At 39.9% G+C, this 26,857-nt stretch overlaps 1 protein-coding gene across 5 annotated transcripts in view; it reads left to right on the top strand.

Annotated features, from left to right (window-relative positions):
- PLPPR5 (phospholipid phosphatase related 5) overlaps window positions 1–26,857 on the top strand; it is a 308,592-nt gene that overhangs the window by 226,295 nt on the left and 55,440 nt on the right. For all 5 annotated transcript variants that reach the window (XM_060302406.1, XM_060302415.1, XM_060302395.1 and 2 more), the window contains one exon: window positions 1,523–1,773. In XM_060302406.1, coding sequence (XP_060158389.1) covers window positions 1,523–1,773 — 251 coding nt within the window. The remainder of the gene's footprint in view (window positions 1–1,522; window positions 1,774–26,857) is intronic.

The following is a 26,857-nucleotide window of genomic DNA, read 5'->3' on the forward strand; positions in this document are numbered from 1 at the left end:
ATTGCCGTGCTAGACCATGAGATTTGGAAAGAGAGAGTATATGCGGTAACATTTTATTGAGCTTTGTTCTTTTCCATTTCTCTGCTTATGCCAGATTTCTGATTTGAGTATCATTTACTTGTATGGCTCATGGAATACTGGTAAGATGTAAAGAAAGCTTTTCATTGCTTCCTTGTAAGTTTTTTCAATAGAGAACTAAGGTCTTTGGTTCATGGTGGTTTGTATGCACATAGAGTTTTGCTATGTGCAGGTTTGGGTGCAAGAACCTTGCATAATGTTACATAATATTTTGAAAATGAAAAGGATAGTCATGTATCTAATCCTGGAAAATTATTTGAGCCTGGTGAGTTGCAACACAACTGCCAATAATTATGTAAAGGCTTAGGAAACAAACAATCCAGAAATATATGACAAAGAAAAAAAAGCATCGAATTATCATAATAGAATTTTATGACTTTTTAATGAGCCGACTGTTTGGGAAGTATTAGTTTGGCATAGTTTTAAAATGTCCTGATGGATTTTATTACCCAAAATTATAAAAGAACGGATTTCTTTACATAGATACCACATCTTTGCGGATTGTATCTGTAAGTTTATTGACAATGATGCCAAAGAATTTATTTTGCCTATCCTATCTAAGTAGAAAGATAAGTTTTGGCGATAATGACCAATGACATTGAATTTAGAAAATATTTTTGGTATTTGAGTAAATTGGCATGTTCCTTACAAAAGGGGAAACATTTATGTACTTAATTTTATACCTTCAGGTAAACAAAGTAAATAAATTTTACTACTGCAAAGATAATTTAAACATTATAATGTAATTGCTTTATTATTTACTAAATTGTCCCAAATTTGATAAATTGAAACTCAAGCCATAAAAGATAAGGCGGGACTTAGCTGTTATGTAACTTTAAAAAATGTGTTTCTGATGGCGATATAGAGATTAATCTGAAAACATTCTGCTTTACTTAAGATTTTCCATGGTATTTAAATGAAGACTGATGGCATTGGATTTTGCTGCTAATTGGCACCTCCAGCTGAGTTAATATCAGTTTGAATGAGCTTAAGAGGCATAATCAAAGGGAGATGACTGCTCTGCTTAATGTTAGTAAGATTAAAAAAAAATGCAAAAATAGGGAAAAAATAAAGATTACTAACATTAGCAGAAGGTGATAGACTGAACCCTCTCAAGGGAAACACATCTCCATTTAAAAAATCTCATTATCCAAACACAGCCTTAGAATATATTTTCTTCTTTTATCATATGTCTTATAAACCTGTCGTGCATAAAAATGTAGCCAGTGGTAGACAGCTCAATATGTTAAATAATTTAACACTCCCACTACTTCAGAAAGCAAAGGGAGGAGCTGGAGGGAGTGAAATGGAAGGAACCGTATATATATATATATATATATGTATGTAGGAACTATTTTATAGTTTCTAAAATATTTCCATCTTGGTGTATTGTAAATTAACCACAATAAACCAAAAAATTAAAATGGTGTGTTTTCTTCCTCAGGAATTTATACGTTTGGACTGTTTGCTACAGACATCTTTGTAAATGCTGGACAAGTAGTTACAGGAAATCTGGCTCCACATTTTCTCGCCCTGTGTAAACCCAACTACACGGCACTTGGGTGTCAGCAGTATACGCAGTTCATCAGTGGGGAAGAGGCCTGCACGGGCAACCCGGATCTCATCATGAGAGCAAGGAAAACATTTCCATCCAAAGAAGCGGCTCTCAGTGTCTATGCAGCTATGTATCTGACAGTAAGTAAGAGTTAGAAACCATTCTTAGTTTGTCTTTTTGGTAATTCTCCCAAAGCAGAAATTATTTCTCCCTGCCATAATGGAAGTCACAGTAACAGCTTTCTGCAGGACATTTAATTTATTTTTAATGATAGCTGTTTGTACTGTGAATAAAATTAAGTCAGTTGACTCTCGTGAGATTACGTGTGGGTATTTGGTTGTATTAAAAAATATAGCCATTAGCATTTCCATTTGAGAATATGTTTGTCTTTATTATTAAATAGGGCTTAATGGAAACAAATTTGTCCTATAGCAGTTGCCATAAACTTGTAATAGTGCAATTAAGAGAACTACCCAGGCCTCTTAGCCACCTACTCAAGTTCTAATGTACTCTGGTGAAGGTGGGGAAAGAGGCACTCTTCTTCCAGAAAGTTCTTTTGTTATTGGTAACTATATCATCTTAATATCTCAATGAGTGTTTTAATATTTTCTCATAGAACTAACCAAAATGCCCTTAAAAATCATGTATATTTTCTTTATTCTTGAGTATTTGCCATCATTTTAGTGGTAGGAGCCAGGCCCTAAGTGCTGCTATCTTAGGACATTTAGGTGGAAGTAAGTGGTCAAAGCTGAATGCATTAATGACAGGCAGGAGTACAAAGAAGGGCAGCCTTGGCAGGCAGCTCTTGACCCCAGTATTTATATCCATCAGTCTTTCCCTCTATCACCAGAATGTGCCTTGCCAGCTATAAGGTTGAACTCCCAAAAGTGTGCTTTGAAGGCTTTTCCATAGCTACAATAAAAAGTGCAGAAAATTTTTCCTTTCGGAGTTCTCCTGTCCAACAATGCCAATAACTACTTCTGATTTCAGCTCATTGATGAGACCTCAGGACCAATTTGAAACCAAATTTGATAATTTCTGATTTCTTGAAAAAACGCAGAATTATTTTTACCTTCAACGAGCTATTTGATTATGGAAATGTTTCTAACGCTCCTGATGCAATCTTGTCAGTTTATCTCTAAAAGAGAGAATATCTGCTGTGACACCTCTACCTGAGATTGGAAATAAAGGTTACTAAAGAAAGGACAAGTTAAGAGAGGAACTATGGCATCATACATAACATTCACAATGGCACGATAATTTTGGAGGTCATAAGGGTGTGTGCATTTTTTTTGTTGTTGTTTGTTTGTTTTTGCGTTACGCGGGCCTCCGACTGCCGCGGCCTCTCCCCTTGCGGAGCACAGGCTCCGGACACACAGGCTCAGCGGCCATGGCTCACGGGCCCAGCCGCTCCGCGGCACGTGGCATCCTCCCGGACTGGGGCACGAACCCGTGTCCCCTGCATCGGCAGGCAGACTCCCAACCACTGCGCCACCAGGGAAGCCCAGGGTGTGTGCATTTTAACATTTTAAAAGTTTTTAATCCAAGCTAATCTACCACTTTTTTTTTAATTTAATTTTTTTTAAAATATACAGCAGGTTCTTATTAGTCATCCATTTTATACACATCAGTGTATACATGTCAATCCCAATCTCCCAATTCATCCCACCACCACGCCCACCCCCCGCTGCTTTCCCCCCTTGGTGTCCATATGTTTGTTCTCTACATCTGTGTCTCTATTTCTGCCCTGCAAACCAGTTCATCTGTACCGTTTTCCTAGGTCCTGCGTTAGTATATGATATTTGTTTTTCTCTTTCTGACTTGCTTCACTCCATATGACAGTCTCTAGATCCATCCACGTCTCTACAAATGACCCACTTTCATTCCTTTTTATGGCTGAATAATATTCCATTGTACATATGTACCACATTGTCTTTATCCATTCGTCTGTTGATGGGCATTTAGGTTGCTTCCATGACCTGGCTATTGTAAATAGTGCTGCAATGAACATTGGGGTGCATATGTCTTTTTGAATTATGGTTTTCTCAGGGGATATGCCCAGTAGTGGGATTGCTGGGTCATATGGTAATTGTATTTTTAGTTTTTTAAGGAACTTCCATACTGTTCTCCATAGTGGCTGTATCAATTTACATTCCCTCCAACAGTGCAAGAGGGTTCCCTTTTCTCCTCACCCTCTCCAGCATTTGTTGTTTGTAGATTTTCTGATGATGCCCATTCTAACCGGTGTGAGGTGATACCTCATTGTAGTTTTGATTGGCACTTCTTTAATAATTATTGATGTTGAGCAGCTTTTCATGTGCTCCTTGGCCATCTGTATGTCCTCTTTGGAGAAATGTCTATTTATGTCTTCTGCCCATTTTTTGATTGGGTTGTTTGTTTTTTTAATATTGAGCTGCATGTGCTGTTTATATGTTTTGGAGATTAATCCTTTGTTGATTCATTTGCAAATATTTTCTCACATTCTGAGCATTGTCTTTTTGTCTTGTTTATGGTTTCCTTTGCTGTGAAAAAGCTTTTAGGTATCATTAGGTTCCATTTGTTTATTTTTGTTTTTATTTCTATTACTCTAGGAGGTGGATCAAAAACATATTGCTGTGATTTATGTCAAAGAGTGTTCTTCCTGTGTTTCCCTCCAAGAGTTTTATAGTGTCTGGTCTTACATTTAGGTCTCTAATCCATTTTGAGTTTACTTTAGTGTATGGTGTGAGGGAGTGTTGTAATTTCATTCTTTTACATGTACCTGTCTAGTTTTCCCAGCACCACTGGGAAAAGAGACCATCTTTTCTCTGTTGTATATCCTTGCCTCCTTTGTCATAGATTAGTTGACATAGGTGCATGGGTTTATCTCCGCACTTTCTATCCTGTTCCACTGATCTATATTTCTGTTTTTGTGCCAGTACCATATTGTCTTGATTACTGTAGCTTTGTAGTATAGTCTCAAGTCAGGGAGTCTGATTCCTCCACCTCTGTTTTTTCCCTCAGGGCTGCTTTGGCTATTTGGGGTCTTTTGTGTCTCCATACAAATTTTAAGACTTTCTATTCTACTTCTGTAAAAAATGCCACTGGTAAGTTCATAGGGATTGAATTGAATCTGTAGATTGCTTTGGGTAGTATAATCATTTTCACAATATTGATTCTTCCAATCCAAGAACATGGTATATCTCTCCATCTGTTGGTATCATCTTTAATTTCTTTCATCAGTGTCTTATAGTTTTCTGCATACAGGTCATTTGTCTCCCTAGGTAGGTTTGTTCCTAGGTATTTTATTATTTTTGTTGCAATGGTAAATGGGAGTGTTTCCTTAATTTCTCATCATTAGTGTATAGAAAAGCAAGATATTTCTGTGCATTAATTTTGTATCCTGCAACTTTACCAAATTCATCGATTAGCTCTAGTAGTTTTCTGGTGGCATTTTTAGGGTTCTCTATGTATAGTATCATGTCATCTGCAAACAGTGACAGTTTTACTTCTTCTTTTCTAATTTGTATTCCTTTTATTGTTTTTTCTTCTCTGATTGCCGTGGCTAGGACTTCCAAAGCTATGTTGAATAATTGTGGTGAGACATCCTTGTCTTGTTCCTGATCTTAGAGGAAATGCTTTCAGTTTTTCACCATTGAGAATGATGTTTGCTGTGGGTTTGTTATATATGGCCTTTATTATGTTGAGGTAGGTTCCCTCTCTGCCCACTTTCTGGCGAGTTATTATCATAAATGTGTGTTGAATTTTGTCAAAATCTTTTTCTGCAACTATTGAGATGATCAGATGGTTTTCATTCTTCAATTTGGTAATATCATGTATCACATTGATTGATTTGCATATATTGAAGAATCCTTGCATCCCTGGGATAAATCCCACTTGATCATTGTGTGTGATCCTTTTAATGTGTTGTTGGATTCTGTTTGCTAGTATTTTGTTGAGGATTTTTGCATCTATATTCATCAGTGATATTGGTCTGTAATTTCATTTTTTTGTAGTATCTTTGTCTGGTTTTGGTATCAGGGTGATGGTGGCGTCATAGAATGAGTTTGGGAGTGTTCTTTACTCTGCAATTTTATGGAAGAGTTTGAGAAGGATGGGTGTTATCTCTTCTCTAAATGTTTAATAGAATTCACCCGTGAAGCCATCTGGTCCTGGACTTTTGTTTGTTGGAAGATTTTTAATCACTGTTTCCGTTTCATTACTTATGATTGGTCTGTTCATATTTTCTATTTCTTCCTGGTTCAGTCTTGGAAGGTTATACCTTTCTAAGAATTTGTCTGTTTCTTCCAGGTTGTCCATGTTATTGGCATAGAGTCGCTTGTAGTAGTCTCAGGGTGGTTTGTATTTCTGCAGTGTATGTTGTAACTTCTTCTTTTTCATTTCTAATTTTATTGATTTGAGTCTTCTCCCTCTTTTTCTTAATGCATCTGGCTAATGGTTTCTCAATTTTGTTTATCTTCTCAAAGAACCAGCTTTTAGTTTTATTGATCTTTGCTATTGTTTTCTTTGTTTCTATTTCATTTATTTCTGCTCTGATCTTTATGATTTCTTTCCTTCTGCTAACTTTGGGTTTTGTTTGTTCTTCGTTCTCTAGTTCCTTTAGGTGTAGGTTTAGATTGTTTATTTGAGATTTTTCTTGTTTCTTGAGGTAGGCTTGCATTACTATAAACTTCCCTCTTAGAACTGCTTTTGCTGCATCCCATAGGTTTTGGATCATCATGTTTTCATTGTAATTTGTCTCTAGGTATTTTTTGATTTCCTCTTATTTCTTCAGTGATCTCTTGGTTATTTAGTAACGTATTGTTTAGCCTCCATGTGTTTGTGTTTTTTAACTTTTTTTCCCTGTAATTGATTTCTAATCTTATTGTGGTCAGAAAACATGCTTGATATGATTTCAATTTTCTTAAATTTAGTGCCGTTTGATTTGTGACCCAAGATGTGATCTATCCTGGAGAATGTTCCATGAAGAAAGTGTAATCTGCTGTTTTTGGGTGGAATGTCCTATAAATATCAATTAAATCTAGCTGGTCTATTGTGTCATTTATAGCTTGTGTTTCCTTATTAATTTTCTGTTTTGATGATCTGTCCATTGGTGTAAATGAGGTGTTAAAGTCTCCCACTATTATTGTGTTACTATCAATTTCCTCTTTTATAGCTGTTTAGCAGTTGCCTTATGTATTGAGGTGCTCCTGTGTTGGGTGCATATATATTTACAATTGTTATATCTTCTTTTTGGATTGATCCCTTGATCATTATGTAGTGTCCTTCCTTGTCTCTTGTAACATTCTTTATTTTAAAGTCTATTTTATCTGATATGAGTATTGCTACTCCAGCTTTCTTTTGATTTCCATTTGCATGGAATATCTTTTTCCATCCCCTCACTTTCAGTCTGTATGTGTCCCTAGGTCTGAAGTGGGTCTCTTGTAGACAGCATATATATGGGTTTAGTTTCTGTATTCATTCAGTCAGCCTGTGTCTTTTTGTTGGAGCATTTAATCCATTCACGTTTAAGGTAATTATCACTATATATGTACCTATGACCATTTTCTTAATTGTTCTGAGTTTTTTTGTAGGTCCTATTCTGCTCTTGTGTTTCCCACTTAGAGAAGTTCCTTTAGCATTTGTTGGAGAGCTCATTTGGTGGTGCTGAATTCTCTTAGCTTTTACTTGTCAGTAAAGCTTTTGATTTCTCCGTCAAATCTGGATGAGATTCTTGCTGGGTAGAGTAATCTTGGTTGTAGGTTTTTCCCTTTCATCACTTTAAATATGTCCTGCCACTCCCTTCTGGCTTGTAGAGTTTCTGCTGAGAAATCAGCTGTTAACCTTATGGGAGTTCCCTTGTTTGTTATTTGTCATTTTTCCCTTGTTGCTTTCAATAATTTTTCTTTCTTTTTAATTTTTGTCAGTTAGATTACTATGTGTCTTGGCATGTTTCTCCTTGGGTTTATCCTGCCTGGGACTCTCTGCGCTTCCTGGACTTGGCTAACTATTTCCTTTCCCATGCCAAGGAAGTTTTCGTCTATAATCTCTTCAAATATTTTCTGGGGTCCTTTCTCTCTGTCTTCTCCTTCTGGGACCCCTATAAGGCAAATGTTGTTGCGTTTAATGTTGTCTCAGCGGTCTCTTAGGCTGTCTTCATTTCTTTTTATTATTTTTTCTTTATTCTGTTCCACAGCAGTGAATTCCACCATTCTGTCTTCCAGGTCACTTATCCGTTCTTCTGCCTCAGTTATTCTGCTATTGATTCCTTCTAGGACTCAATTTCAATTATTGTATTTCAATTATTGTATTGTTCATCTCTGTTTGTTTGTTCTTTAATTCTTCTAGGTGTTTGTTCTTTAATTCTTCTAGGTCTTTGTTAAACACTTTTTGTATCTTCTCAATATTTGCCTCCATTCTTTTTCTGAGGTCCTGGATCATCTTCACTATCATTATTCTGAATTGTTTTTCTGGAAGATTGCCTATCTCCACTTCATTCAGTTGTTTTTCTGAGATCTTATCTTGTTCCTCCATCTGATACATCGCCCTCTGCCTTTTCATTTTGTCTATCTTTCTGTGAATGTGGTTTTTGTTCCACAGGCTGCAGGATTGAGGCTATGTAAGAGGCTTGTGCAAGTTTCCTGATGGGAGGGACTGGTGGTGGGAAGAGCTGGGTGTTGCTCTGGTGGGCAGAACTAAGTAAAACTTTAATCTGCTTGTCTGCTGATGGGTGGGGCTGGGTTCCCTCCCTTTTGGTTGTTTGGCCTGAGGCGGCCCAGCACTGGAGCCTATCCTGCTCTTTGGTGGGGCTAATGGCCGACTCTGGGAGGGCTCACGCCAAGGAGTACTTCCCAGAACTTCTGCTGCCAGTGTCCTTGTCCTCATGGTGCGACACAGCCGCCCCCCGCCTCTGCAGGATACCCTCCAACACTGGAAGGTAGGTCTGGTTCAGTCTCCTATGGGGTCACTGCTTCTTCTCCTGGGTCCCGATGCACACACTACTTTTGTGTGTGCCCTCCAAGAGTGGAGTCTCCCACTGGAGACTGGAGTTTCCCCCAGTCCTGTCGAAGTCCTGCAATCAAATCCCAGTAGCCTTCAAGGTCTGATTCTCTAGGAATTCCTCCTCCTGTTGCCGGACGCCCAGGTTGGGAAGCCTGACGTGGGGCTCAGAATCTTCATTCCAGTGAGTGGACTTCTGTGGTAAAAGTGTTCTCCAGTTTGTGAGTCACCCACCCAGCAGTTATGGGATTTGATTTTATTGTGATTACACCTCTCCTGCCACCTCATTGTGGCTTCTCCTTTGTCTTTGGATGTGGGTATCTTTTTTGGTGAGTTCCAGTGTCTTCCTGTTGATGACTGTTCAGCAGTTAGTTGTGATTACGGTGCTCTAGCAAGAGGGAGTGAGAGCACGTCCTTCTACTCCGCCATCTTGAACCAATCTCCTCTTTATTACTTTTCACTACCTGGACTTTTAAAAAAATCCCATCAAGAAAATTTTTATAGAGTTAAGGATCAAATCTCATCCTATCCATTTTCTCTTCTGACTTCTGTACAATTTTCCAGTTACAGTTTCCTTCTTACGCTCACTCTGCTCCCAACTGTGTTCCTCTAATTTCTCCTGATTTCCACTACACACTTGAAGGTGTGTAGACTTTATATGAAATCTAAGCTTTGCGTATTCTTTCCTATTCACTAAATTGCTTGACTGCATGTTCCACCTCTCCTAGAATATGGAACATTCAGCCTTAATATGAAGATTTAAAACTTGAGTGAATCAGGAGCCATAAAGTACTTTTCACTCATTGTCATCACATCTAAATCTGATGTTTGTATTTGTATCTGGGTATGAGTTGTAAATGTATCTGCATATACACATGTGATCAAGCCAATGACTTTAGACAAATTTTAGAATACTCTCTGACCCCAAATACTGTGACATGGTTATCTTAGCACTGATATAGATGTTAGATTTTACTGTGTAATCAGGGTGTGCCAATGGTGGTGAATGTGTTAGTATAGTGAGATACTTGGTCTTTTTATTCTGCCAAAATGGTGTGTCTGCCGGCATTTGTTTTAGCAACTTCTTTTTTTTTTTTTCAACTTACTTAAAGACATTTATTTAAACTGCTTCTGAATTATAAGCCATACTGTTCTAATATGTAATAAACCTTTGGAGATGTTTTAATAATAATTATTATTATTATTAGCAAACATTTATTGAGCATTTGCTATATGCCAGGCATGAGTGCTTTACTTTTACTAATTTATTTAATACATTACTAGTTCTTATTTATGTGTTTTAAAATTTGTTCTTTATTTATCATTATTATTATTGTAATAACTGATTATTTGTATTAATTTATTGAATCCTCATAACAACTTCATGAAGTATATAATATTATTATGCACATTTTACAGATGAGGACACTCAGAAGGTGAAGTAACTTGCCCGGATCCATAGAACCACACTTTTTCCTGGCTACAATGATTCTAAATGTTCCAGAGAGGGAATCATTAAATCATATTAGCCCTAATGTGTGTGTGGTTAGCTGAGTTCCCTCCTGGTCCTACATAATTTCAGCATACATAAAAGTTAAAACCAAAGGTTCAGATGGTAGATATGTTTAGAGAAAAAAATTAATAACACTCCAGCATTCGGAATTCTTCTATCGTTAAACACTGATTCAGACTAAAAGTCAGCATTCCTGCTTGTAATTACATTGAAGGGTACCGCTGTCTTTTTAACAATAGATTCTGTTCTCTGCTAACTGCTTTTCTCTCTTCTCCACCACCCCTTTGTGTGTGTAAGTGTGGGCGGCTGCCATGGCAACTCTGAATATAACTCCTACTGCAGATGGAGGGAGTAGTCAGGATTTGCTGTTATGTTTGAACCTGTACATATATTTCTTCCCAGCTTCACTGGAGACACCTTGGGCAAACTATATAAGAGAAATGTTGGGGTGTTTCAAATTAATACAGTCTCATGAAACACTTGCCAGAATTTTGACGTGTAGGTAAATAGGGGAAGACAGCCATATACTCAATATTCTCTGTGGAAATAGGCTTATTTCTATATTTAGGGAGAGAGATTTGTTTAACGTGGTGAAGGTGTTATAAATGTATGTAAACACATAAATAAAAATAAATGAGCCCTAGGAGGAACTATGTGAATAAGAACTGAAGAATATTTTCCTGCTGCTTCTCTTTGTGGATTAGTAAATAAAATTAAGGAACTTGAACTCTCCCTTAGCATCTGACTTTAATTAAGGCTTTGGAGATAATTTGGTCACAGAGTTGTTCTCTTTTGCTTTACTGAGAACTTTCAGGAAAAAAAGAAAATCCTATGCCTAGTTTTGCAAATGCTGTCGGTTTCCCAGGAAAAAATTCTAAAGGTTATTTAACCCTCAACCATTACATTTATAATTCAGTGTTAAGTTGCATTAGAATAATATTTAAATTTAGCTGTGTGGTATTCCTTTTCATATAAAATGGATAAAGCTTTTTTTGATTAAAGTCAAATGAACTCCAGAGTTGAGAACGAGACATAATATTTGGTGACTTTCCAGTTAACCTCATAAACCATTGAAAGAAAAAGTCGTAGAATGGTCTCTTTAGGTCACTTCCAATTCTGGCCTTAGATTTTCTGAAAATCTTTTTTTTTTTTTTTTGCGGTACGCGGGCCTCTCACTGTTGTGGCCTCTCCCGTTGCAGAGCACAGGCTCCGGACGCGCAGGCCCAGCGGCCACGGCTCGCCCGCCCAGCCGCTCCGCGGTATGTGGAATCTTCCCGGACCGGGGCACGAACCCGCATTCCCTGCATCAGCAGGCGGACTCTCAACCACTGCGCCACCAGGGAAGCCCTGAAAATCTTTTTTAAAAATGGGAAGGGTCAGCTACATTTATTGAATATTAGTCTTTTCCCACTGTCTGTTGCCACGTAACAAACCACCCTTAACCTCAAAACAAGAATTTATTATCCTCAGGACTCTGTAGGCTGACCTGTGGTTTTCTTGGTAGTCAATCCTCTTTGCTTCTCTCGTGGGTGGCATTCAGCTGACCAGTCAGCTGGGGGTGGACTGAGCTGGGACAGCCCCAATAGCTGGGCTCTCTCATTCTCAAGAGGCCTTTCTCACAGGTTGTTTTCCCTGACAGAATCTTAGAGCAGCCTACCAAGAGGGCAGAGGTCCAAGCTGTAAGGCATCCTGAGGCATAGGTTCCAAAACTTGTTCAACATCCCCATCTCTGTATTCTCTTGATCCAGTCACATCACAAGGCCAGCCCAGATTGATGGGGATGGAGAAACAGTCTCCACCTAGAGATGGGAGGCACAGCAAAGTCAGATTATAAAGAGTGAATATGCTGGGAAAGGAGGAATTTGTGGACATTAAACAATTTACTACAGTCTTTTCCCAGAATATTAGTAGAAAGCTCTAAAATATCATTTTCTTCTCTTCTTCCTCCTCGTTGTCGACAGATCATTCGTATCATCCTACTGTCACTTCCCACATGGCCATCTTTTATAATAAGTTCACAAGGTCCCACGTGCAGCAATGACTGCTTGCAGGCTGCCAAGACCAGAGTTAAATAAACACAGCCCACTGGTGTGTCTGCCCCTCCTTTTGTGATGTTTTACCTAATTCTGCACAGGGGCACGAGCAGGGCTTCATTCTGGGGTACAGGAACTTGGCGGAGCATGCCTATTACTTGCAGCAGTTGGCTCCATGAGACTGACTGGTCGGGGACTGTGTTTGGAGAAGAAGTGTTGGGGTGGGTAAAAAGAAAAGTTCTGGGCTGCCTTCGCAAATTGGTCTTCACTGGCTGGTGAGACCTGGCTGCCCTCAGAAAGCCATTCCTCTAAATCTTCTCTGCTCAGGAGTCATTTAACACTGAAATGTGTAAGGTCCCTGTGCTCTAGATTTCAAATGAGCAAATTTTATTCTACTAGATAATATATCAAAAAGTATTTACTGAGCACCCACTCATAATGTGGCTGCTGTGCTATTACTTGACTACCTGTGCCACAACCACTGATATTAGCCGACTGACGGTTCTGCTGTCCGCCTTCAGCTATGTGTTATTGGTAACAGGTGGGGAAGGTACGAAAGGTATCTGCAAAGTACCCATGGGGTTCCAGTATTTTCACTACCATAGACCCCTTTTATAGTTTATCTTTCCCCTCCCCCCCACTCCTCCATGAACTCCATGTCTTTAAGTTTTCTATTAACACATTAACACTTTTCCTTCTCGCAACTTAGGCCCAGATATTAAACAATGGTCCATAATAATAAAACTATAATATGCTGCTTTGAAACTGCACAATACAGTTATTAAAACTGCACACATACAATTATTAAATAACAAGCAGTAAATGATTAAAGACACATGGATACTCTGCCTCTTCACCTTAATTTTACCTGGCTTCTGTAAGTGACACTTATATCTGGGTATTCGGTGATTGACCTGTGGCTTTGTAGTGGCATCTGGTTTTCTGGTCACATCACAAAAATTCCTGTGCATTCCACAACATATCAGAACCACTCAGCAGCATGAGATCACCAGTGTCGCCAACTGACTTAATATAGTTCCAGCCAAAAGCAAAGAGTTACTGACATTTTACTTAGTGCGTGTGGGCTTATTATGGGTAAATATACTGTTCTGTTAGGTTCGTTGAAATATTGAAAAATATGTCGTGGCATTCCATTCATACATCTGGGGTTTCTTAGGTGTTAGCAAACTCCAGCTTGGGGATTGCTGGCAGCACTTGCACATTCTAATTAGGAAAAGGGGACTTACTATCATTGGGCAATATAATATAAGATAGCCAGGGCTGCATCATGACTTTTGTAGGCCCTAGGCACTTACATGTGCCTTCATAGGCCCCTTCTGCCATTAAAACAAAATGACCTCATTACTATAAAAACAAATTTGTAAATAATATACATTCAACATTTTCTTTACTATTCACTTTTTCCTTCTGATTTTAAAAGATATTAAGACAGTTTCATGGGTCCCTAGAAGTATCATGGGCCCTAGAAGTATCACTGTGCCTACTGGAGAAGTTTGTCCTGAGGATGGCACATAATAAAGCTCTAAGTGAAATATGATTGTTAGTGTAGCAGGTAATGACAGGGGGAGCCACTGAGTGTCCAGGAAGGAAGAGATCACTTCTGACAAGCACCATGGGGAGAGCTTCAGAAGTAAGTGGTCCTTGGGATGGATCTTGGAGATGAATATGATTTGAATAGGTAAAGAAGAGGCATTCCAGGTAAGGGGACAGGGAGAGCAAAGGCCAGGAGCAAGAAACAGCAGACACAATTAGGATGGACTAAGGTGGGGAAGCTCACATTAGGAGTATATGGTGTGTGTGTGTGTTGTGGGGGGGGATTGTGAGGTTTAAGGATTAGCAGGAATAAATAAATCAGAAAGACCTTGTAAACCAATCTGAGGCCATATGCTTGAGTTAATAAGCAATACAGAGTAAAATAACGTTGCAGAAGCAGTTCTTTAGAATGATTTTATTTACTTCAGTTTCATTAAATATATTTTGAGTACTTAGAATGCATCCAGCCTGTACATACTGATATCAACTCCTCCTGAAGTTTAAAATGGCCTGATAGAGAGTAAAGAGGGAGTTAAAAAGGAAAGAAGCTAAAAGCTTAGGGCATATTTTAAGGTTGTCAATCTCAGACATGAAACGATAGGGATTTAAATTCAGCTGGTTTCCTTAAGATTGAAAGTCCTAGTGCTGATGAGACCAGAGTCAGACGATATGAAATGTATAGATTCAAGCAGCTGAGGGATCCCTAAGCAGTTTCTCTTAGAGCACAGGAATAGGAGTCAGACCTAGACCTAGAGCCAATGCTCTGCTGTGCACCTCAGGGTTTATACACCACCACCAGCTTACTTAGGTGCCGTGGCTAAACGGAGCCAAGTCCCTGGGCCCAAGTTTTGTATTTCATACTGTTTCTGTATTCCATCCTCCTGTTCCCCAGCTTCCATTTGTTAAAAAGTAACTGTCTAGCATCATACTAAGTACTCTCTATGCCTTAATCTTCACAATGGCTGGAATGAGGTTGGCTGTCTTCATTTTAAAGGTAACAAAGCTGAGGATACAAGAGGCTAATTAATGTGATTAAAGGTATTCAGCTAGTTTTTGTTAGAGCTGGTACTGTGACCCAGGTCGGTGTGACTCCAAAGCCAGTATTTGGTCTCTTATATTGCACAACCTCCTGAGATGTGCCCCAGTGAACAGAAGGCAGCTACATTCTGAGTTATCTTCAGAGTCCAGTACCTTACATATAGTAGGTGAAGAAAACTACTTGTTGATTTTAATTGAAATGTTCCACAATATGAATTAGGAAGGTTGTCAAAAAAGTATGCATTCCATAAGTTCCTGTTTTGTGTCCTATTTTCCAGGCAGCCAGGTAGCTCAAACACTAAAAGTTACACAAATGGTCATTATTACTGGACTTTAATTGTACTTTGATTTTAAGCGAATACGTATTTTATTCTTATGAACCTTAATTTTGAATATCTGTGTTCTGCACATTGTTTGAGATGTTAAAAGAACTTCAGTTGCTTTTAAAAAGACAATTTCTAAGTTATCTTCAACTTCTTTACAATGTACAATAATTGGCGACATAATAACCTAACTACTACTGGCCATGCTTAATGCTGATTAGGCCTCTGTGGTAGGCAATATTACTTTGATGTTACGGGCCAGAACTGTATTCATAAGTGTGGAATGTGTCTTCCCAAGGCTCCAGTGTGCTAACCACCTCTTGTTTATCTTGCCTGATCAGAATGATGTCTTGGATGTAAGGATCAGTATTGTAGTCTGTGAGATGTTCAGAATGTCCACCTCACTTCAGACTATGATGTGGCAAAGAGTAGGAGAGTTAACATAGCACTGACATAAACTGTGATGTAAGGAGTTGCTCGTTCCATGTGAATGTGAACCGTTTCTTATCCTCTTTCTTGAATGAGATAGAAAAGAACACATTTAACAAGTCAATGGTCACCACTACTTGGTTGAAGATTCAGTAGTCTACATTCATTCTCCAGGATCTGTCCAGACCGGTGAATTAAATGGAGACGAGGAGACCTACCACCCCTGCATTCTTAAGATCCTAATCGGTGGCATTAAATCCTCACCATCTTCCCTTTCCTAATGCAATATTATTTTTTATTTATTATCTTGGCAGGACTGGGAGAATATAGTTTCATAAGCTTCCAATTGAATTACCCAATACTCCAACTGCCCAGGGGAAGATGACCACTAGGTGTGCTCTCAGACCTAGTAAATCCACTGTGAGCCAGACTCTGGCCTGGACTCATTTATTTAGTCCCTATGTGACCGACCCTACTCTACCATGAGGCCATGATGATGTTAATTCAGGTGTCCAGGTAACAATGTCCATTGGAATCCTATGTCCAATAGTCCTCAAAATATCTGGATATTCTCTTTTCCCTAGTGTAGTCACCTGAATGAATGGTCACAGGTCCTTTTGGGGCAGGACTGGGAAAATCATTACAATGTATACTTTCTATAGTTTTGCAGGTCCTTCCCTCTGGAGACCAGCTGCCTCTTCAGTCAGTGAGTTTGATTCAGGTCTGATAACTGCACAAAGGAGTAAAAGTTTTTATTGCAGCATCCACTCTCAGCTCTGCATTCTTGCTTTCTTGTGATTATATATTAAGTAGTCTCATTGGCTCCCCATCTGTTTTGCCCCTAGGGAAGACTATGAGCTATAAATCATCTTTGAAACTTGCTGCTGGTCAAGTCTGCTTGGCTGTCACTCAGGCCTTCTGCATTATTATGATAATTGAGACACTCCCTCCCACCCCACCCCTCTTCTGATGGTTAAACACCCATAATAATAATTGGCTTCTCTTTCTTCAGGCTCCTCATCATCTGCATAGATATCAAGGAACCCAGCTCTGTGATAGGCTCTCCTACCATCAACCCTGGCCTGCACAGGAGAAGCGCCACTGAACTTCTGTGTCACGCTGGTGCCCCTCTCACTTAGCACACTCCTGATGCCTCAAGGAATAGCTCCTAGGTCCTCCCATGGTACACAATACTCTGGTGCCCCTTTGAGATCATGTTGTATGTCCATTCCAGCAACACCCACTTCTCTGAGACTTTTCATTTGTTCCCCCACCAACTGCCAAGGCAATTCAGGCATGTCAGCTTCATTAAGAGAAAGGAACCATTTGCTCTAGGCTTTCAGGAGCCAGCCCAGCAAGGTGCTTGTACTGTCCCCTGGGGCCTTGCAAGAGTGTTAAATCCTACATCCCCAGGGAACGTGTCCTGGTGTCAACAAACACTCCCTTACCGTGTTTCGGTTTCATCTTCCTTGATAAAGACCCCTCAAAATCCAGCCCTGTAGGTCTGTCCTGGCTCTAGCCAGTGTGTACTGGCTAATTCTTGCAGCTCTTTGGGGGTGAAATCTATCTGCTTCTCATCAGGTTCATCACATCCTGGGCAACTGAGTCCTAGTTATTTGCCTGGCAGCCAGGAGGGGAGGTGGGGGCAGATCATGAGGGGTCCCCTGGCACTGGGGGACAGAGACTTCTCATTCCGCCACAATCATGCGTCCTGGCATGGGTGGACTGGGGGAGTACCAGCACTTTGTAGGTAGAGGTGGGCCGCGTCTGAAGGCTCGGAGGGTTTAGAGGAGTCTTCGTGAACCAAAGTCTTCAGGCACATCCAGCCAGATGTCCCCATCCTTTGTGTTAAGGTCTTAGATTTTCCAAACCAGGGTCCTGACCTTGGCACCATAGACCTGCCTTAGCTGAGCACTCAGTCATCTTTGAAGGCCCCCTGACTCTTAGCTAGTAAGTCGTAAATTAGGCCTTCAGCTTTTTCTACCCTCGCACTGCAGAATAAACAGCCTCTTTCTAAGTTACCAAAGAGGCTCTCTGGCCGACACACTCAGTTTTCATTTGTTTGTTAACTACCCTCAGCTTTTCATTTTCTCTCTGTAGGGCACCAACACGACTTAATAAGAGTCAGCCAGTTTTATTATCCCTGAAGGCAGCGTTTCCCCGATTCTCAACTGGATCATCAACCTGGTTAGCATCTTCCTCCCACCTAGTGTGACCAACTATCAGACTTCAGACTTTCAGTGGTAAAATCGGGAAAGTTTGTGTAAACCAGGATGAATTGGTTACCCTACTCCTACCGGAGCATTCTCCCAAGCCACTACTGATGGCTTTTAGCAATTGCATTGCTATCTGGCAGACTGTCTGTGCCCCACACACCACATAGAACTGGGTCCTTATTTCCGCCAGGATTTGTTCCCAAACCCTGTCTTACCACCTGCTTTCTTAGACCAGCCCTGGTACCAACTCCATTAGTTAGGATCCTCCAAGAAGTGGACGAGATTTATTGGCAGCTTGGAGGGGAGGCAGTCCTTTCAAAAGTTAGAGGAAAGTAGCAAGGTTGGATAGGGAGAGTCTCAGCCAGTCTTGAGCAGAGGTGGTCCATTAGAAGAGCCCCACATTGGGCATAAATGGCCAAGCCTTAGGTCCTCTGCCATTCTTAGTCGCTGGTGGGGGTCTGGCCAGGAAGATTGTGGCCTCTTCTCAGACACTGTGGAGAATCCAAATGCTTTACAGGTGGAGATTCTCAGCTCACTGCTCTCCTAACAGCAGAAGAGCTTGATCTTTTCTGAGGGGAGATCAGAGCAACTTACCTCTGTGGCTGCCACACAGCTTTCATCTAGTTCTAACTCAGAGAGGATCTAATAAGATAAGGGCTTAGTAGTGTGATGTATTATCTTCTGTGATCCTCCCTGTGTCAAATATATTTGCATTTGAATTGCCTTAATGTATAGGAAAAAAATGATAACACCGTAATTTCAGTCATCAAGCTCCTCCTAAACTGACGATATAGTTTAAATCCAGATTTCCTGTCACGTCCTCCACTGTATTACAAAAGACATCACCTTTTCCTATGAACACAGTCTGCTTTGAGCCTTTCATTTGTTTATGCCATTTAAAGAAAACCTTGGAAGAACAAAGGACTTCAAATAACAAATAGAAATTCTTTTATAATAATATAGAAATTTAGGGCTTCCCTGGTGGCTCAGTGGTTGAGGGTCCACCTGCCGATGCAGGGGACACGGGTTCGTGCCCCGGTCTGGGAAGATCCCACATGCTGCAGAGTGACTGGGCCCGTGAGCCATGGCCGCTGAGCCTGCGCGTCCGGAGCCTGTGCTCCGCAACGGGAGAGGCCGCAACAGTGAGAGGCCCGCATGCCGCAAAAAAAAAAAAAAATATATATATATATATATATATAGAAATTTAGAGTATAAAAATAATTATTACTGAGCGCTCACTGTGCGAAGCGTTTTACATACAGTTTATTTACTGCTTCCTTTCCTTCCTCAAACATACTAATCAGGCCTCTTTCTATATATAGGGATGTGTGCCATTAGCTATATACAATGGAGGGAAATATGATTTCCTTAGAAATGCTAAAATTTCCACCACCAAAAAATAAAACCAGCAATCACACAGAAACCATCCATTAATTTGAACTACCATCCCATTTCTGAAAGAAGCTTCTAGAAAGACTAGTTTATACTTCCTCACCTTCTAAACTAGTTACAGTATGGGTTTTGTCCTTCTCCACCCCGCATACACTCTACCTAAACCACTCTTCAGATTTCATCCACCAGAGGTCTTAATCAGAAGCCTCTTCAGATCCTTGTCTTTCTGACCATTTCAACATCACTGAGACTCCTGATCACCCCATCCTATCTGAACTTTTCTCTTTTTTTAACCTTTGAGAACATTATATTTTCCAAATTGGCCTTCTGTCTCATTAAGTGCTTTACTGCAATGTCAGAAAACCACCCACCAGCATTTACCAGGTTTCTGTTCTTGACCTCCTTTTCTTCCCTCTGTTATCTCTCCCAAGGATGATCTCATTCATCACCATTTCCATGTCTTTTGAAGTGAACCCTCAAACTCCTTCCCTGGCCTATCCTCTCTCCTGAACTCCAGAGTTTATTCCTAACTTGAACATAAATATGTTGTGTTTCATCAGCTCCTTAAACTCAGCATTTCAAAAATGAAAATCATGACCTTGCCATTGCTCCAAACTAGCTACTGCTTTTGTATCTTCTGATTTGATTATTGGCATTCCTACCCTCCCAGTTACCCAAGTGAAACCTGTGTCTTCCTCAACTCCTCCTACTTCCACACCCCAACATCAGATGTCTGATTAATTATGTTGGTTCCACATGTGAAATCTCTCAAATCCAGACTCTTCTTCTCCACCCTGCCCCCCACACTTCTGCTTGAACATGGGTCCTTTAAATCACTTGCCTCGACTATTGCAGCAGCCTCCCAAAAAAGCTTCCTAAGAAAGTTCTTCACTTACCCCATCCATTTTACCCTGTGCCACTAGAGTAACACTCCTAAAGCATGAGTGTAAGCAAGTCTGTCTTTGCACAAAAGCTTTTCATAGTCTCCCCTCACCAGCCCCTCAAGGGTCACACTCCTACACGTGATATACGAGAGCCTCTTTGTCCTGTCTTCCCTTCTGCTATAGACTGAATTGTGTCTCCTGCAAAATTCATATTAATATATTGAAGCCCTGACTTCCAATTGATGGCATTTGGAAGTGGGACCTTTGGGGGTTAATTAGGTTTAGATGAGGTCCTTATGATGGGATTAGTGCCCTTATAAGAAAAAACATCCGAGAGCTTGCTCTCTCTCTCAGCCATGTGAGGACACCAAAATAAGGCAGCTCTCTGTAAACCAGGAAGAATACTCTCAGCAGAACCCAACCATACTGGTCCCTGATCTCAGACTTCCAGCCTTCAGAGCTGTGAGAAAATAAATATCTGTTGTTTAAGTCATCCAGTCTATGGTATTTTATTATGGCAGCTTGAGCTAAGATACCTCCCTAAGTTCATAACACCGTCTTTCATGAGCTCAGTTCCCAGGTCACGAGAACTCAGTTCACACTAGATCATCACCACAGTTACTGACCACAGTATTTTTTTCCACTTTAATACTTTTACTTTTGCTGTTCTCTCTCAACCTACAGTATCTGCAGTACCTCCTACCTCCATATTCACCTAATCAAAATTCTAGTCACCTTTTCATGTATCAGCCAAAGTTCTCTACTACACATAATAGAAAGTGAATCTGGCTGATTTAGCCCAAATGAGGTGAAAGGACCGGCTGAGAAACTAGGTTCAGGGAATGAGCAGGAACCGATGGAACCTGAGCAGCTGGAACTCAGCCAGAATCTGACCACAGGAAGGGCTTGGTGAGGATACACTGCTGTGACCACAGGACCCGTTCACCACATTGCCACCCTCTTGCCATGCCTCTACGAGCACGGCTTCCACTGCAGCTCCCGGTGGAATGAATATTTCACTTTATCCGCTTCTCTGTGTCACTTGCAGGCCTGCAGGTACATCTGATTGAGTGTGGGTCACGTGCCAGCAGCTGGCTTGCCAGGGCTTTGAGGAAGGCACTGTCCAGCTCTTGTTGGCTTTATTGGTGGGATAGAGTCTGTGCTTCCCATATGGGAGGTGTACTGTAAGGAAGGGGGTTCAAACATTTTGTAGTAAAAAGAAACACGCTCTTTACCTTTATAACCTAGAGCAAGGTTGATCTCCTTTTTGAAGTTTAGTCACATCTTTTTAATTGAAATTACTCTACCCGTCTTCAGTGGCACACCTAGCCTATTTGACACCAAAGCACATCATTCTTTAGCATCCCTTCCTTTAAATGGAAAAATTACTTTCAGTAATAGTTATATGATAACAGTAATAATCATTTTATTGATTCATTTTTTCAGGTTTAAGATAAATAAGAATGTTTTAATTTTAAAGGCGTTAAAATTTGGTAAAGTGTTTCATGTATGAACTAAAGTTTTCACTTACCCAATAAAAACACTATACACTGCTTTTCCATTATTTTATGATTTTATTATGCTGAAGTATCTTATTATTTCATTACATCATTTCATTAAGTTAAACATAAAAACTCCAAGTAGTCACGTAGATTGGCAGAATCAAAATAATTCAAGGTCTTTTTCTTCATCTTTACAGTTACTAAGCTTCATTTTTTTTCCCTCTCAAATCTCCTGTTTAAATGTGGCACCATAGGGGTTTGAGACACTCCATGACCAAAGTGTGCTTGAATGGTTCCCAACCTTTACAGACTTACTCTCCAGATGAGTATGTGTGGCTGAGTCCACATGCCAGAAGTCGAAAGTATAGCTGGGAGTTCAAGTTAACTTCCATGTACAATGCAATATTTATTAGAGATTATGTAGTCAAAATGTGCTGATTTGAAGATCATATATATATATATATATAAATATATATATTAACACTCATCAGTAACAGCATCAATTATTTCAGCTTAAGCCAATGTTCCACTTACTATTGCTCCTTAACAAACCATCCCAGACTTGGAATAAAACAATTTACAGTGCTCACAGATTCTGTAGGTCAGATATTAAAAAAAGACGCAGCATGGCTGTCTTGTCTCTTCTACATGATGTTTTTGGCCTCAGTTGACAAGACTCAAAGGCTGGCTCCAAGGGCGCCTTGATATCTAGAGCATGGAATCATCTGAAAGATTGTTCATTCAGATGCTGCATCAGGGCTGGGAGGACTTGAAGACTAGGGCTACTTATATATGACTTTTCCATAGGTCTTGGCTTCCTCAGAGCATGGCTGCCCCAGATGGTCAGGTTTCCTACAAGACTCCAAGCACCAGTGTTCCAGTGAACAAAGCAGAAGTTCATTGGCTTTTATGAGCCAATGCACACCTGCTGCATTTTGTTGTTTACAAGCAAGTCATAAGACTGCCCAGATTCAAAGGGAGGAGAATTTGACTTCACCACTTAATGAGGGAATGGCAAGGGAGCAAGGGGATGGCGGGACTGTTGCAGCCATCTTTGAAGAGTACAATCTGCCATAACCAACAAAAGATCCTGGGGGGCAGAAGTCCCTATTCACTGACATTGTTTAGAATTGCCTGGCAATTATAGAAAGCAGTTAGACAGTTGGTTTTATTATTGTATTCCCTTTATTGCCTGCACCTGGGGCAGACTGCTGTTCCCACTCTGCCCTTAGTATGCCACTGCTCATGTTCTGATCTGGGAAGGCCTTGGTAAATTAGCACTTAAAAAGGGTAAAGTTTCTCCCAGTTGTTTTATTATTTATGTATTTCTGCCTCCAGTAGATTATAAATTCACTGAGGTTAGAGACCATTTCTTTATAGCCACCACAATGCCAGCAGTAGCATGAGTATAATACAGACTAGAAACGTATGTTGATTGGTTCAAACAACTACACTCTATTTTAAATGCTCATTATTTGTAACTACGAAGTTTAGATGTTTTCCCCTTGCCCCCTAATAAATCTATAATCTCTAATTATAGTGATCTAGAAAATGATACTCAGAGGTTGTTCCTATACAAAGCACTGGATTGATCCTTCTGAATAAACAGGTCAAATTCCTTTTTTTTTTTTTAAGTTTAAATTTTATTTCATTTGTTGGTACAGACTCTTTTTTCTAACACCTTTATTGGAGTATAATTGCTTTACAATGGTGTGTTAGTTTCTGCTTTATAACAAAGTGAATCAGCTATACATATACATATATCCCCATATCTCTTCCCTCTTGCGTCTTCCTCCCTCCCACCCTCCCTATCCCACCCCTGTAGATGGTCACAAAGCACTGAGCTGGTCTCCCTGTGCTATGCCGCTGCTTCCCAGTAGCTATCTATTTTACATTTGGTAGTGTATATATGTCCATGCCACTCTCTCACTTTGTCCCAGCTTACCCTTCCCCCTCCCCATGTCCTCAAGTCCATTCTCTATTAGGTCTGCGTCTTTATTCCCATCCTGCCCCTAGGTTCTTCATGACCTTTTTTTTTTTTTTTTTTAGATTCCATATATATGTGTTAGCATACTGTACTTTTTCTCTTTCTGACTTACTTCAGACAAGACTCTAGGTCTTGTATGACAGACTCTAGGTCCATCTACCTCACCTCACAAATAACTCAATTTCGTTTCTTTATATGGCTGAGTAATATTCCATTGTATATATGTGCCACATCTTCTTTATCCATTCATCTGTCAATGGACACTTAGGATGCTTCCATGTCCTGCCTATTGTAAATAGAGCTGCAGTGAACATTGTGGTACATGACTCTTTGAATTATGGTTTTCTCACGGTATATGCCCAGTAGTGGGATTGCTGGGTAGTTCTACTGTTAGTTATTTAAGGAACCTCCATACTGTTCTCCATAGTGGCTGTATCAATTTACATTCCCACCAACAGTGCCAGAGGATTCCCTTTTCTCCACACCCTCTCCAGCATTTATTGTTTGTAGATTTTTTGATGATGGCCATTCTGACTGGTGTGAGATATCTCACTGTAGTTTTTCTTTTTTTTTTTTTTTGCGGTGCAAGAGCCTCTCACTGTTGTGGCCTCTCCCGTTGCGGAGCACAGGCTCCGGACGCGCAGGCTCAGCGGCCATGGCTCACGGGCCTAGCCGCTCCGTGGCATGTGGGATCTTCCTGGACCGGGGCACGAACCCATGTCCCCTGCATCAGCAGGTGGACTCTCAACCACTGCGCCACCAGGGAAGCCGCTCATTGTAGTTTTTATGTACTTCTCTAATGATTAATGATGTTGAGCGTTCCTTCATGTGTTTGTTGGCAGTCTGTATATCTTCTTTGGAGAAATGTCTATTTAGGTCTTCTGCCTATTTTTGGATTGGGTTGTTTGTTTTTTTGATATTGAGCTGCATGAACAGCTTGTTAATTTTGGAGATTAATCCTTTGTCAGTTGCTTCATTTGCAAATATTTTCACCCATTCTGAGGGTTGTCTTTTCATCTTGTTTATGGTTTCCTTTGCTGTGCAAAAGCTTTTAAGTTTCATTAGGTCCCATTTTTAAATTTTTCTTTAATTTCCATTTCTCTAGGAGGTAGGTCAAAAAGAATCTTGCTGTGATTTATGTCATAGAGTGTTCTGCCTATGTTTTCCTCTAAGAGTCTGACCTTACATTTAGGTCTTTAATCCATTTTGAGTTTATTTTTGTGTATGGTGTTAGAGAGTGTTCTAATTTCCTTCTTTTACATGTAGCTGTCCAGTTTTCCCAGCACCACTTATTGAAGAGACTGTCTTTTCTCCATTGTATATTCTTGCCTCCATTATGAAAAAAGTGGTGACCATATGTGCGTGGGTTTATCTCTGGGCTTTCTATCCAGTTCCTATGGTCTACAGTTCTGTTTTTTTTTTGTTTTTTTTTTGCTGTACGTGGGCCTTTCACTGTTGTGTCCTCTCCCATTGCGGAGCACAGGCTCCAGACACGCAGCCTCAGTGGCCATCGTTCACGGGCCCAGCTGCTCCACGGCATGTGGGATCTTTCCGGATGGGGCCACGAACCCGTGTCCCCTGCATCGGCAGGCAGACTCAACCACTGCACCACCAGGGAAGCCCTACAGTTCTGTTTTTGTGCCAGTACCATACTGTCTTGATTACTGTAGCTTTGTAGTGTAGTCTGAATTCAGGGAGCCTGATTCCTCGAGCTCCGTTTTTCTTTCTCAAGATTGCTTTGGCTATTCGGGGTCTTTTGTGTTTCCATACAAATTGTGAAATTTCTTGTTCTAGTTCTGTGAAAAATGCCAGTGGTAGCTTGATAGGGATTGCATTCATTTTGGAGATTGCTTTGTGTAGTATAGTCATTTTCACAATGTTGATTCTTCCAATCCAAGAACATGGTATATCTCTCCATCTGTTTATATCATCTTTAGTTTCTTTCATCACTGTTTTGTACTTTTCTGCATACAGGTTTTTTGTCTCCTTAGGTAAGTTTATTCCTAGGTATTTTATTCTTATTTTTGCAATGGAAAATGGGAGTGTTTCCTTAATTTGTCTTTCAGATTTTTCATCATTAGTGTATAGGAATGAAAGAGATTTCTGTACATTAATTTTGTATCCTGCTACTTTACCGCATTCATTGATTAGCTCTAATAGTTTTCTGGTAGCATCTTTAGGATTCTCTATGTATAGTATCACGTCATCTGCAAACAGTGAGAGCTTTATTTCTTCTTTTCTGATTTGTATTCCTTTTACTGTTTTTTCTTCTCTGATTGCTGTGGCTAAAATTTCCAAGACTATATTGAATAATGGTGGTGAGAGTGGAAAACCTTGTCTTGTTCCTGATCTTAGTGGAAATGGTTTCAGTTTTTCACCATTGAGGACGATGTTGGCTGTGGGTATGTCATATATGACCTTTATTATGTTGAGGTAAGTTCCCTCTATGCCTACTTTCTGGAGGGTTTTTATCATAAATCGGTGTTGAATTTTGTCGGAAGCTTTCTGTGAATCTATTGAGATGATCATGTGGTTTATATTCTTCACTTTGTTAATATGGTGTATCACATTGATTGATTTGCATATATTGAAGGATCCTTGCATTCCTGGGATAAACCCCACTTGATCATCGTTTATGATCCTTTTAATGTGCTGTTGGATTCTGTTTGCTAGTATTTTGTTGAGGATTTTTGCATATGTGTTCGTCAGTGATATTAGCCTATAGTTTTCTTTCCTTGTGACATCTTTGTCTGGTTTTGGTATCAGGGTGATGGTGGCCTCGTAGAATGAGTTTGGGAGTGTTCCTCCCTCTGCTGTATTTTGGAAGAGTTTGAGACGGAGAGGTGTGAGCTCTTCTCTAAATGTTTGATAGAATTCGCCTGTGAAGCCATCTGGTCCTGAGCTTTTGTTTGTTGGAAGAGTTTTAATCACAGTTTCAACTTCAGTGCTTGTGATTGGTCTGTTTATATTTTCTGTTTCTTCCTGATTCTGTCTTAGAAGGTTGTGCTTTTCTAAGAATTTGTCCATTTCTTCCAGGTTGTCCACTTTATTGGCATATAGTTGCTTGTAGTAATCTCTCATGATCCTTTGTATTTCTGCAGTGTCAGTTGTTAATCCTCCTTTTCATTTCTAATTCTATTGATTTGAGTCTTCTCCCTTTTTTCTTGATGAGTCTGGCTAATGATTTATCAATTTTGTTTATCTTTTCAAAGAACCAGCTTTTAGTTTTATTGATCTTTGCTATTGTGTCCTTCATTTCTTTTTCATTTATTTCTGATCTGATCTTTATGATTTCTTTCCTTCTGCTAACTTTGGGATTTTTTGTTCTTCTTTCTCTAATTGCTTTAGGTGTAAGTTTAGGTTGTTTATTTGAGC

The sequence above is a fragment of the Globicephala melas genome, chromosome 1, assembly GCF_963455315.2.
Source record: "Globicephala melas chromosome 1, mGloMel1.2, whole genome shotgun sequence".
In the NCBI taxonomy this organism is placed as follows: Eukaryota; Metazoa; Chordata; class Mammalia; order Artiodactyla; family Delphinidae; genus Globicephala; species Globicephala melas.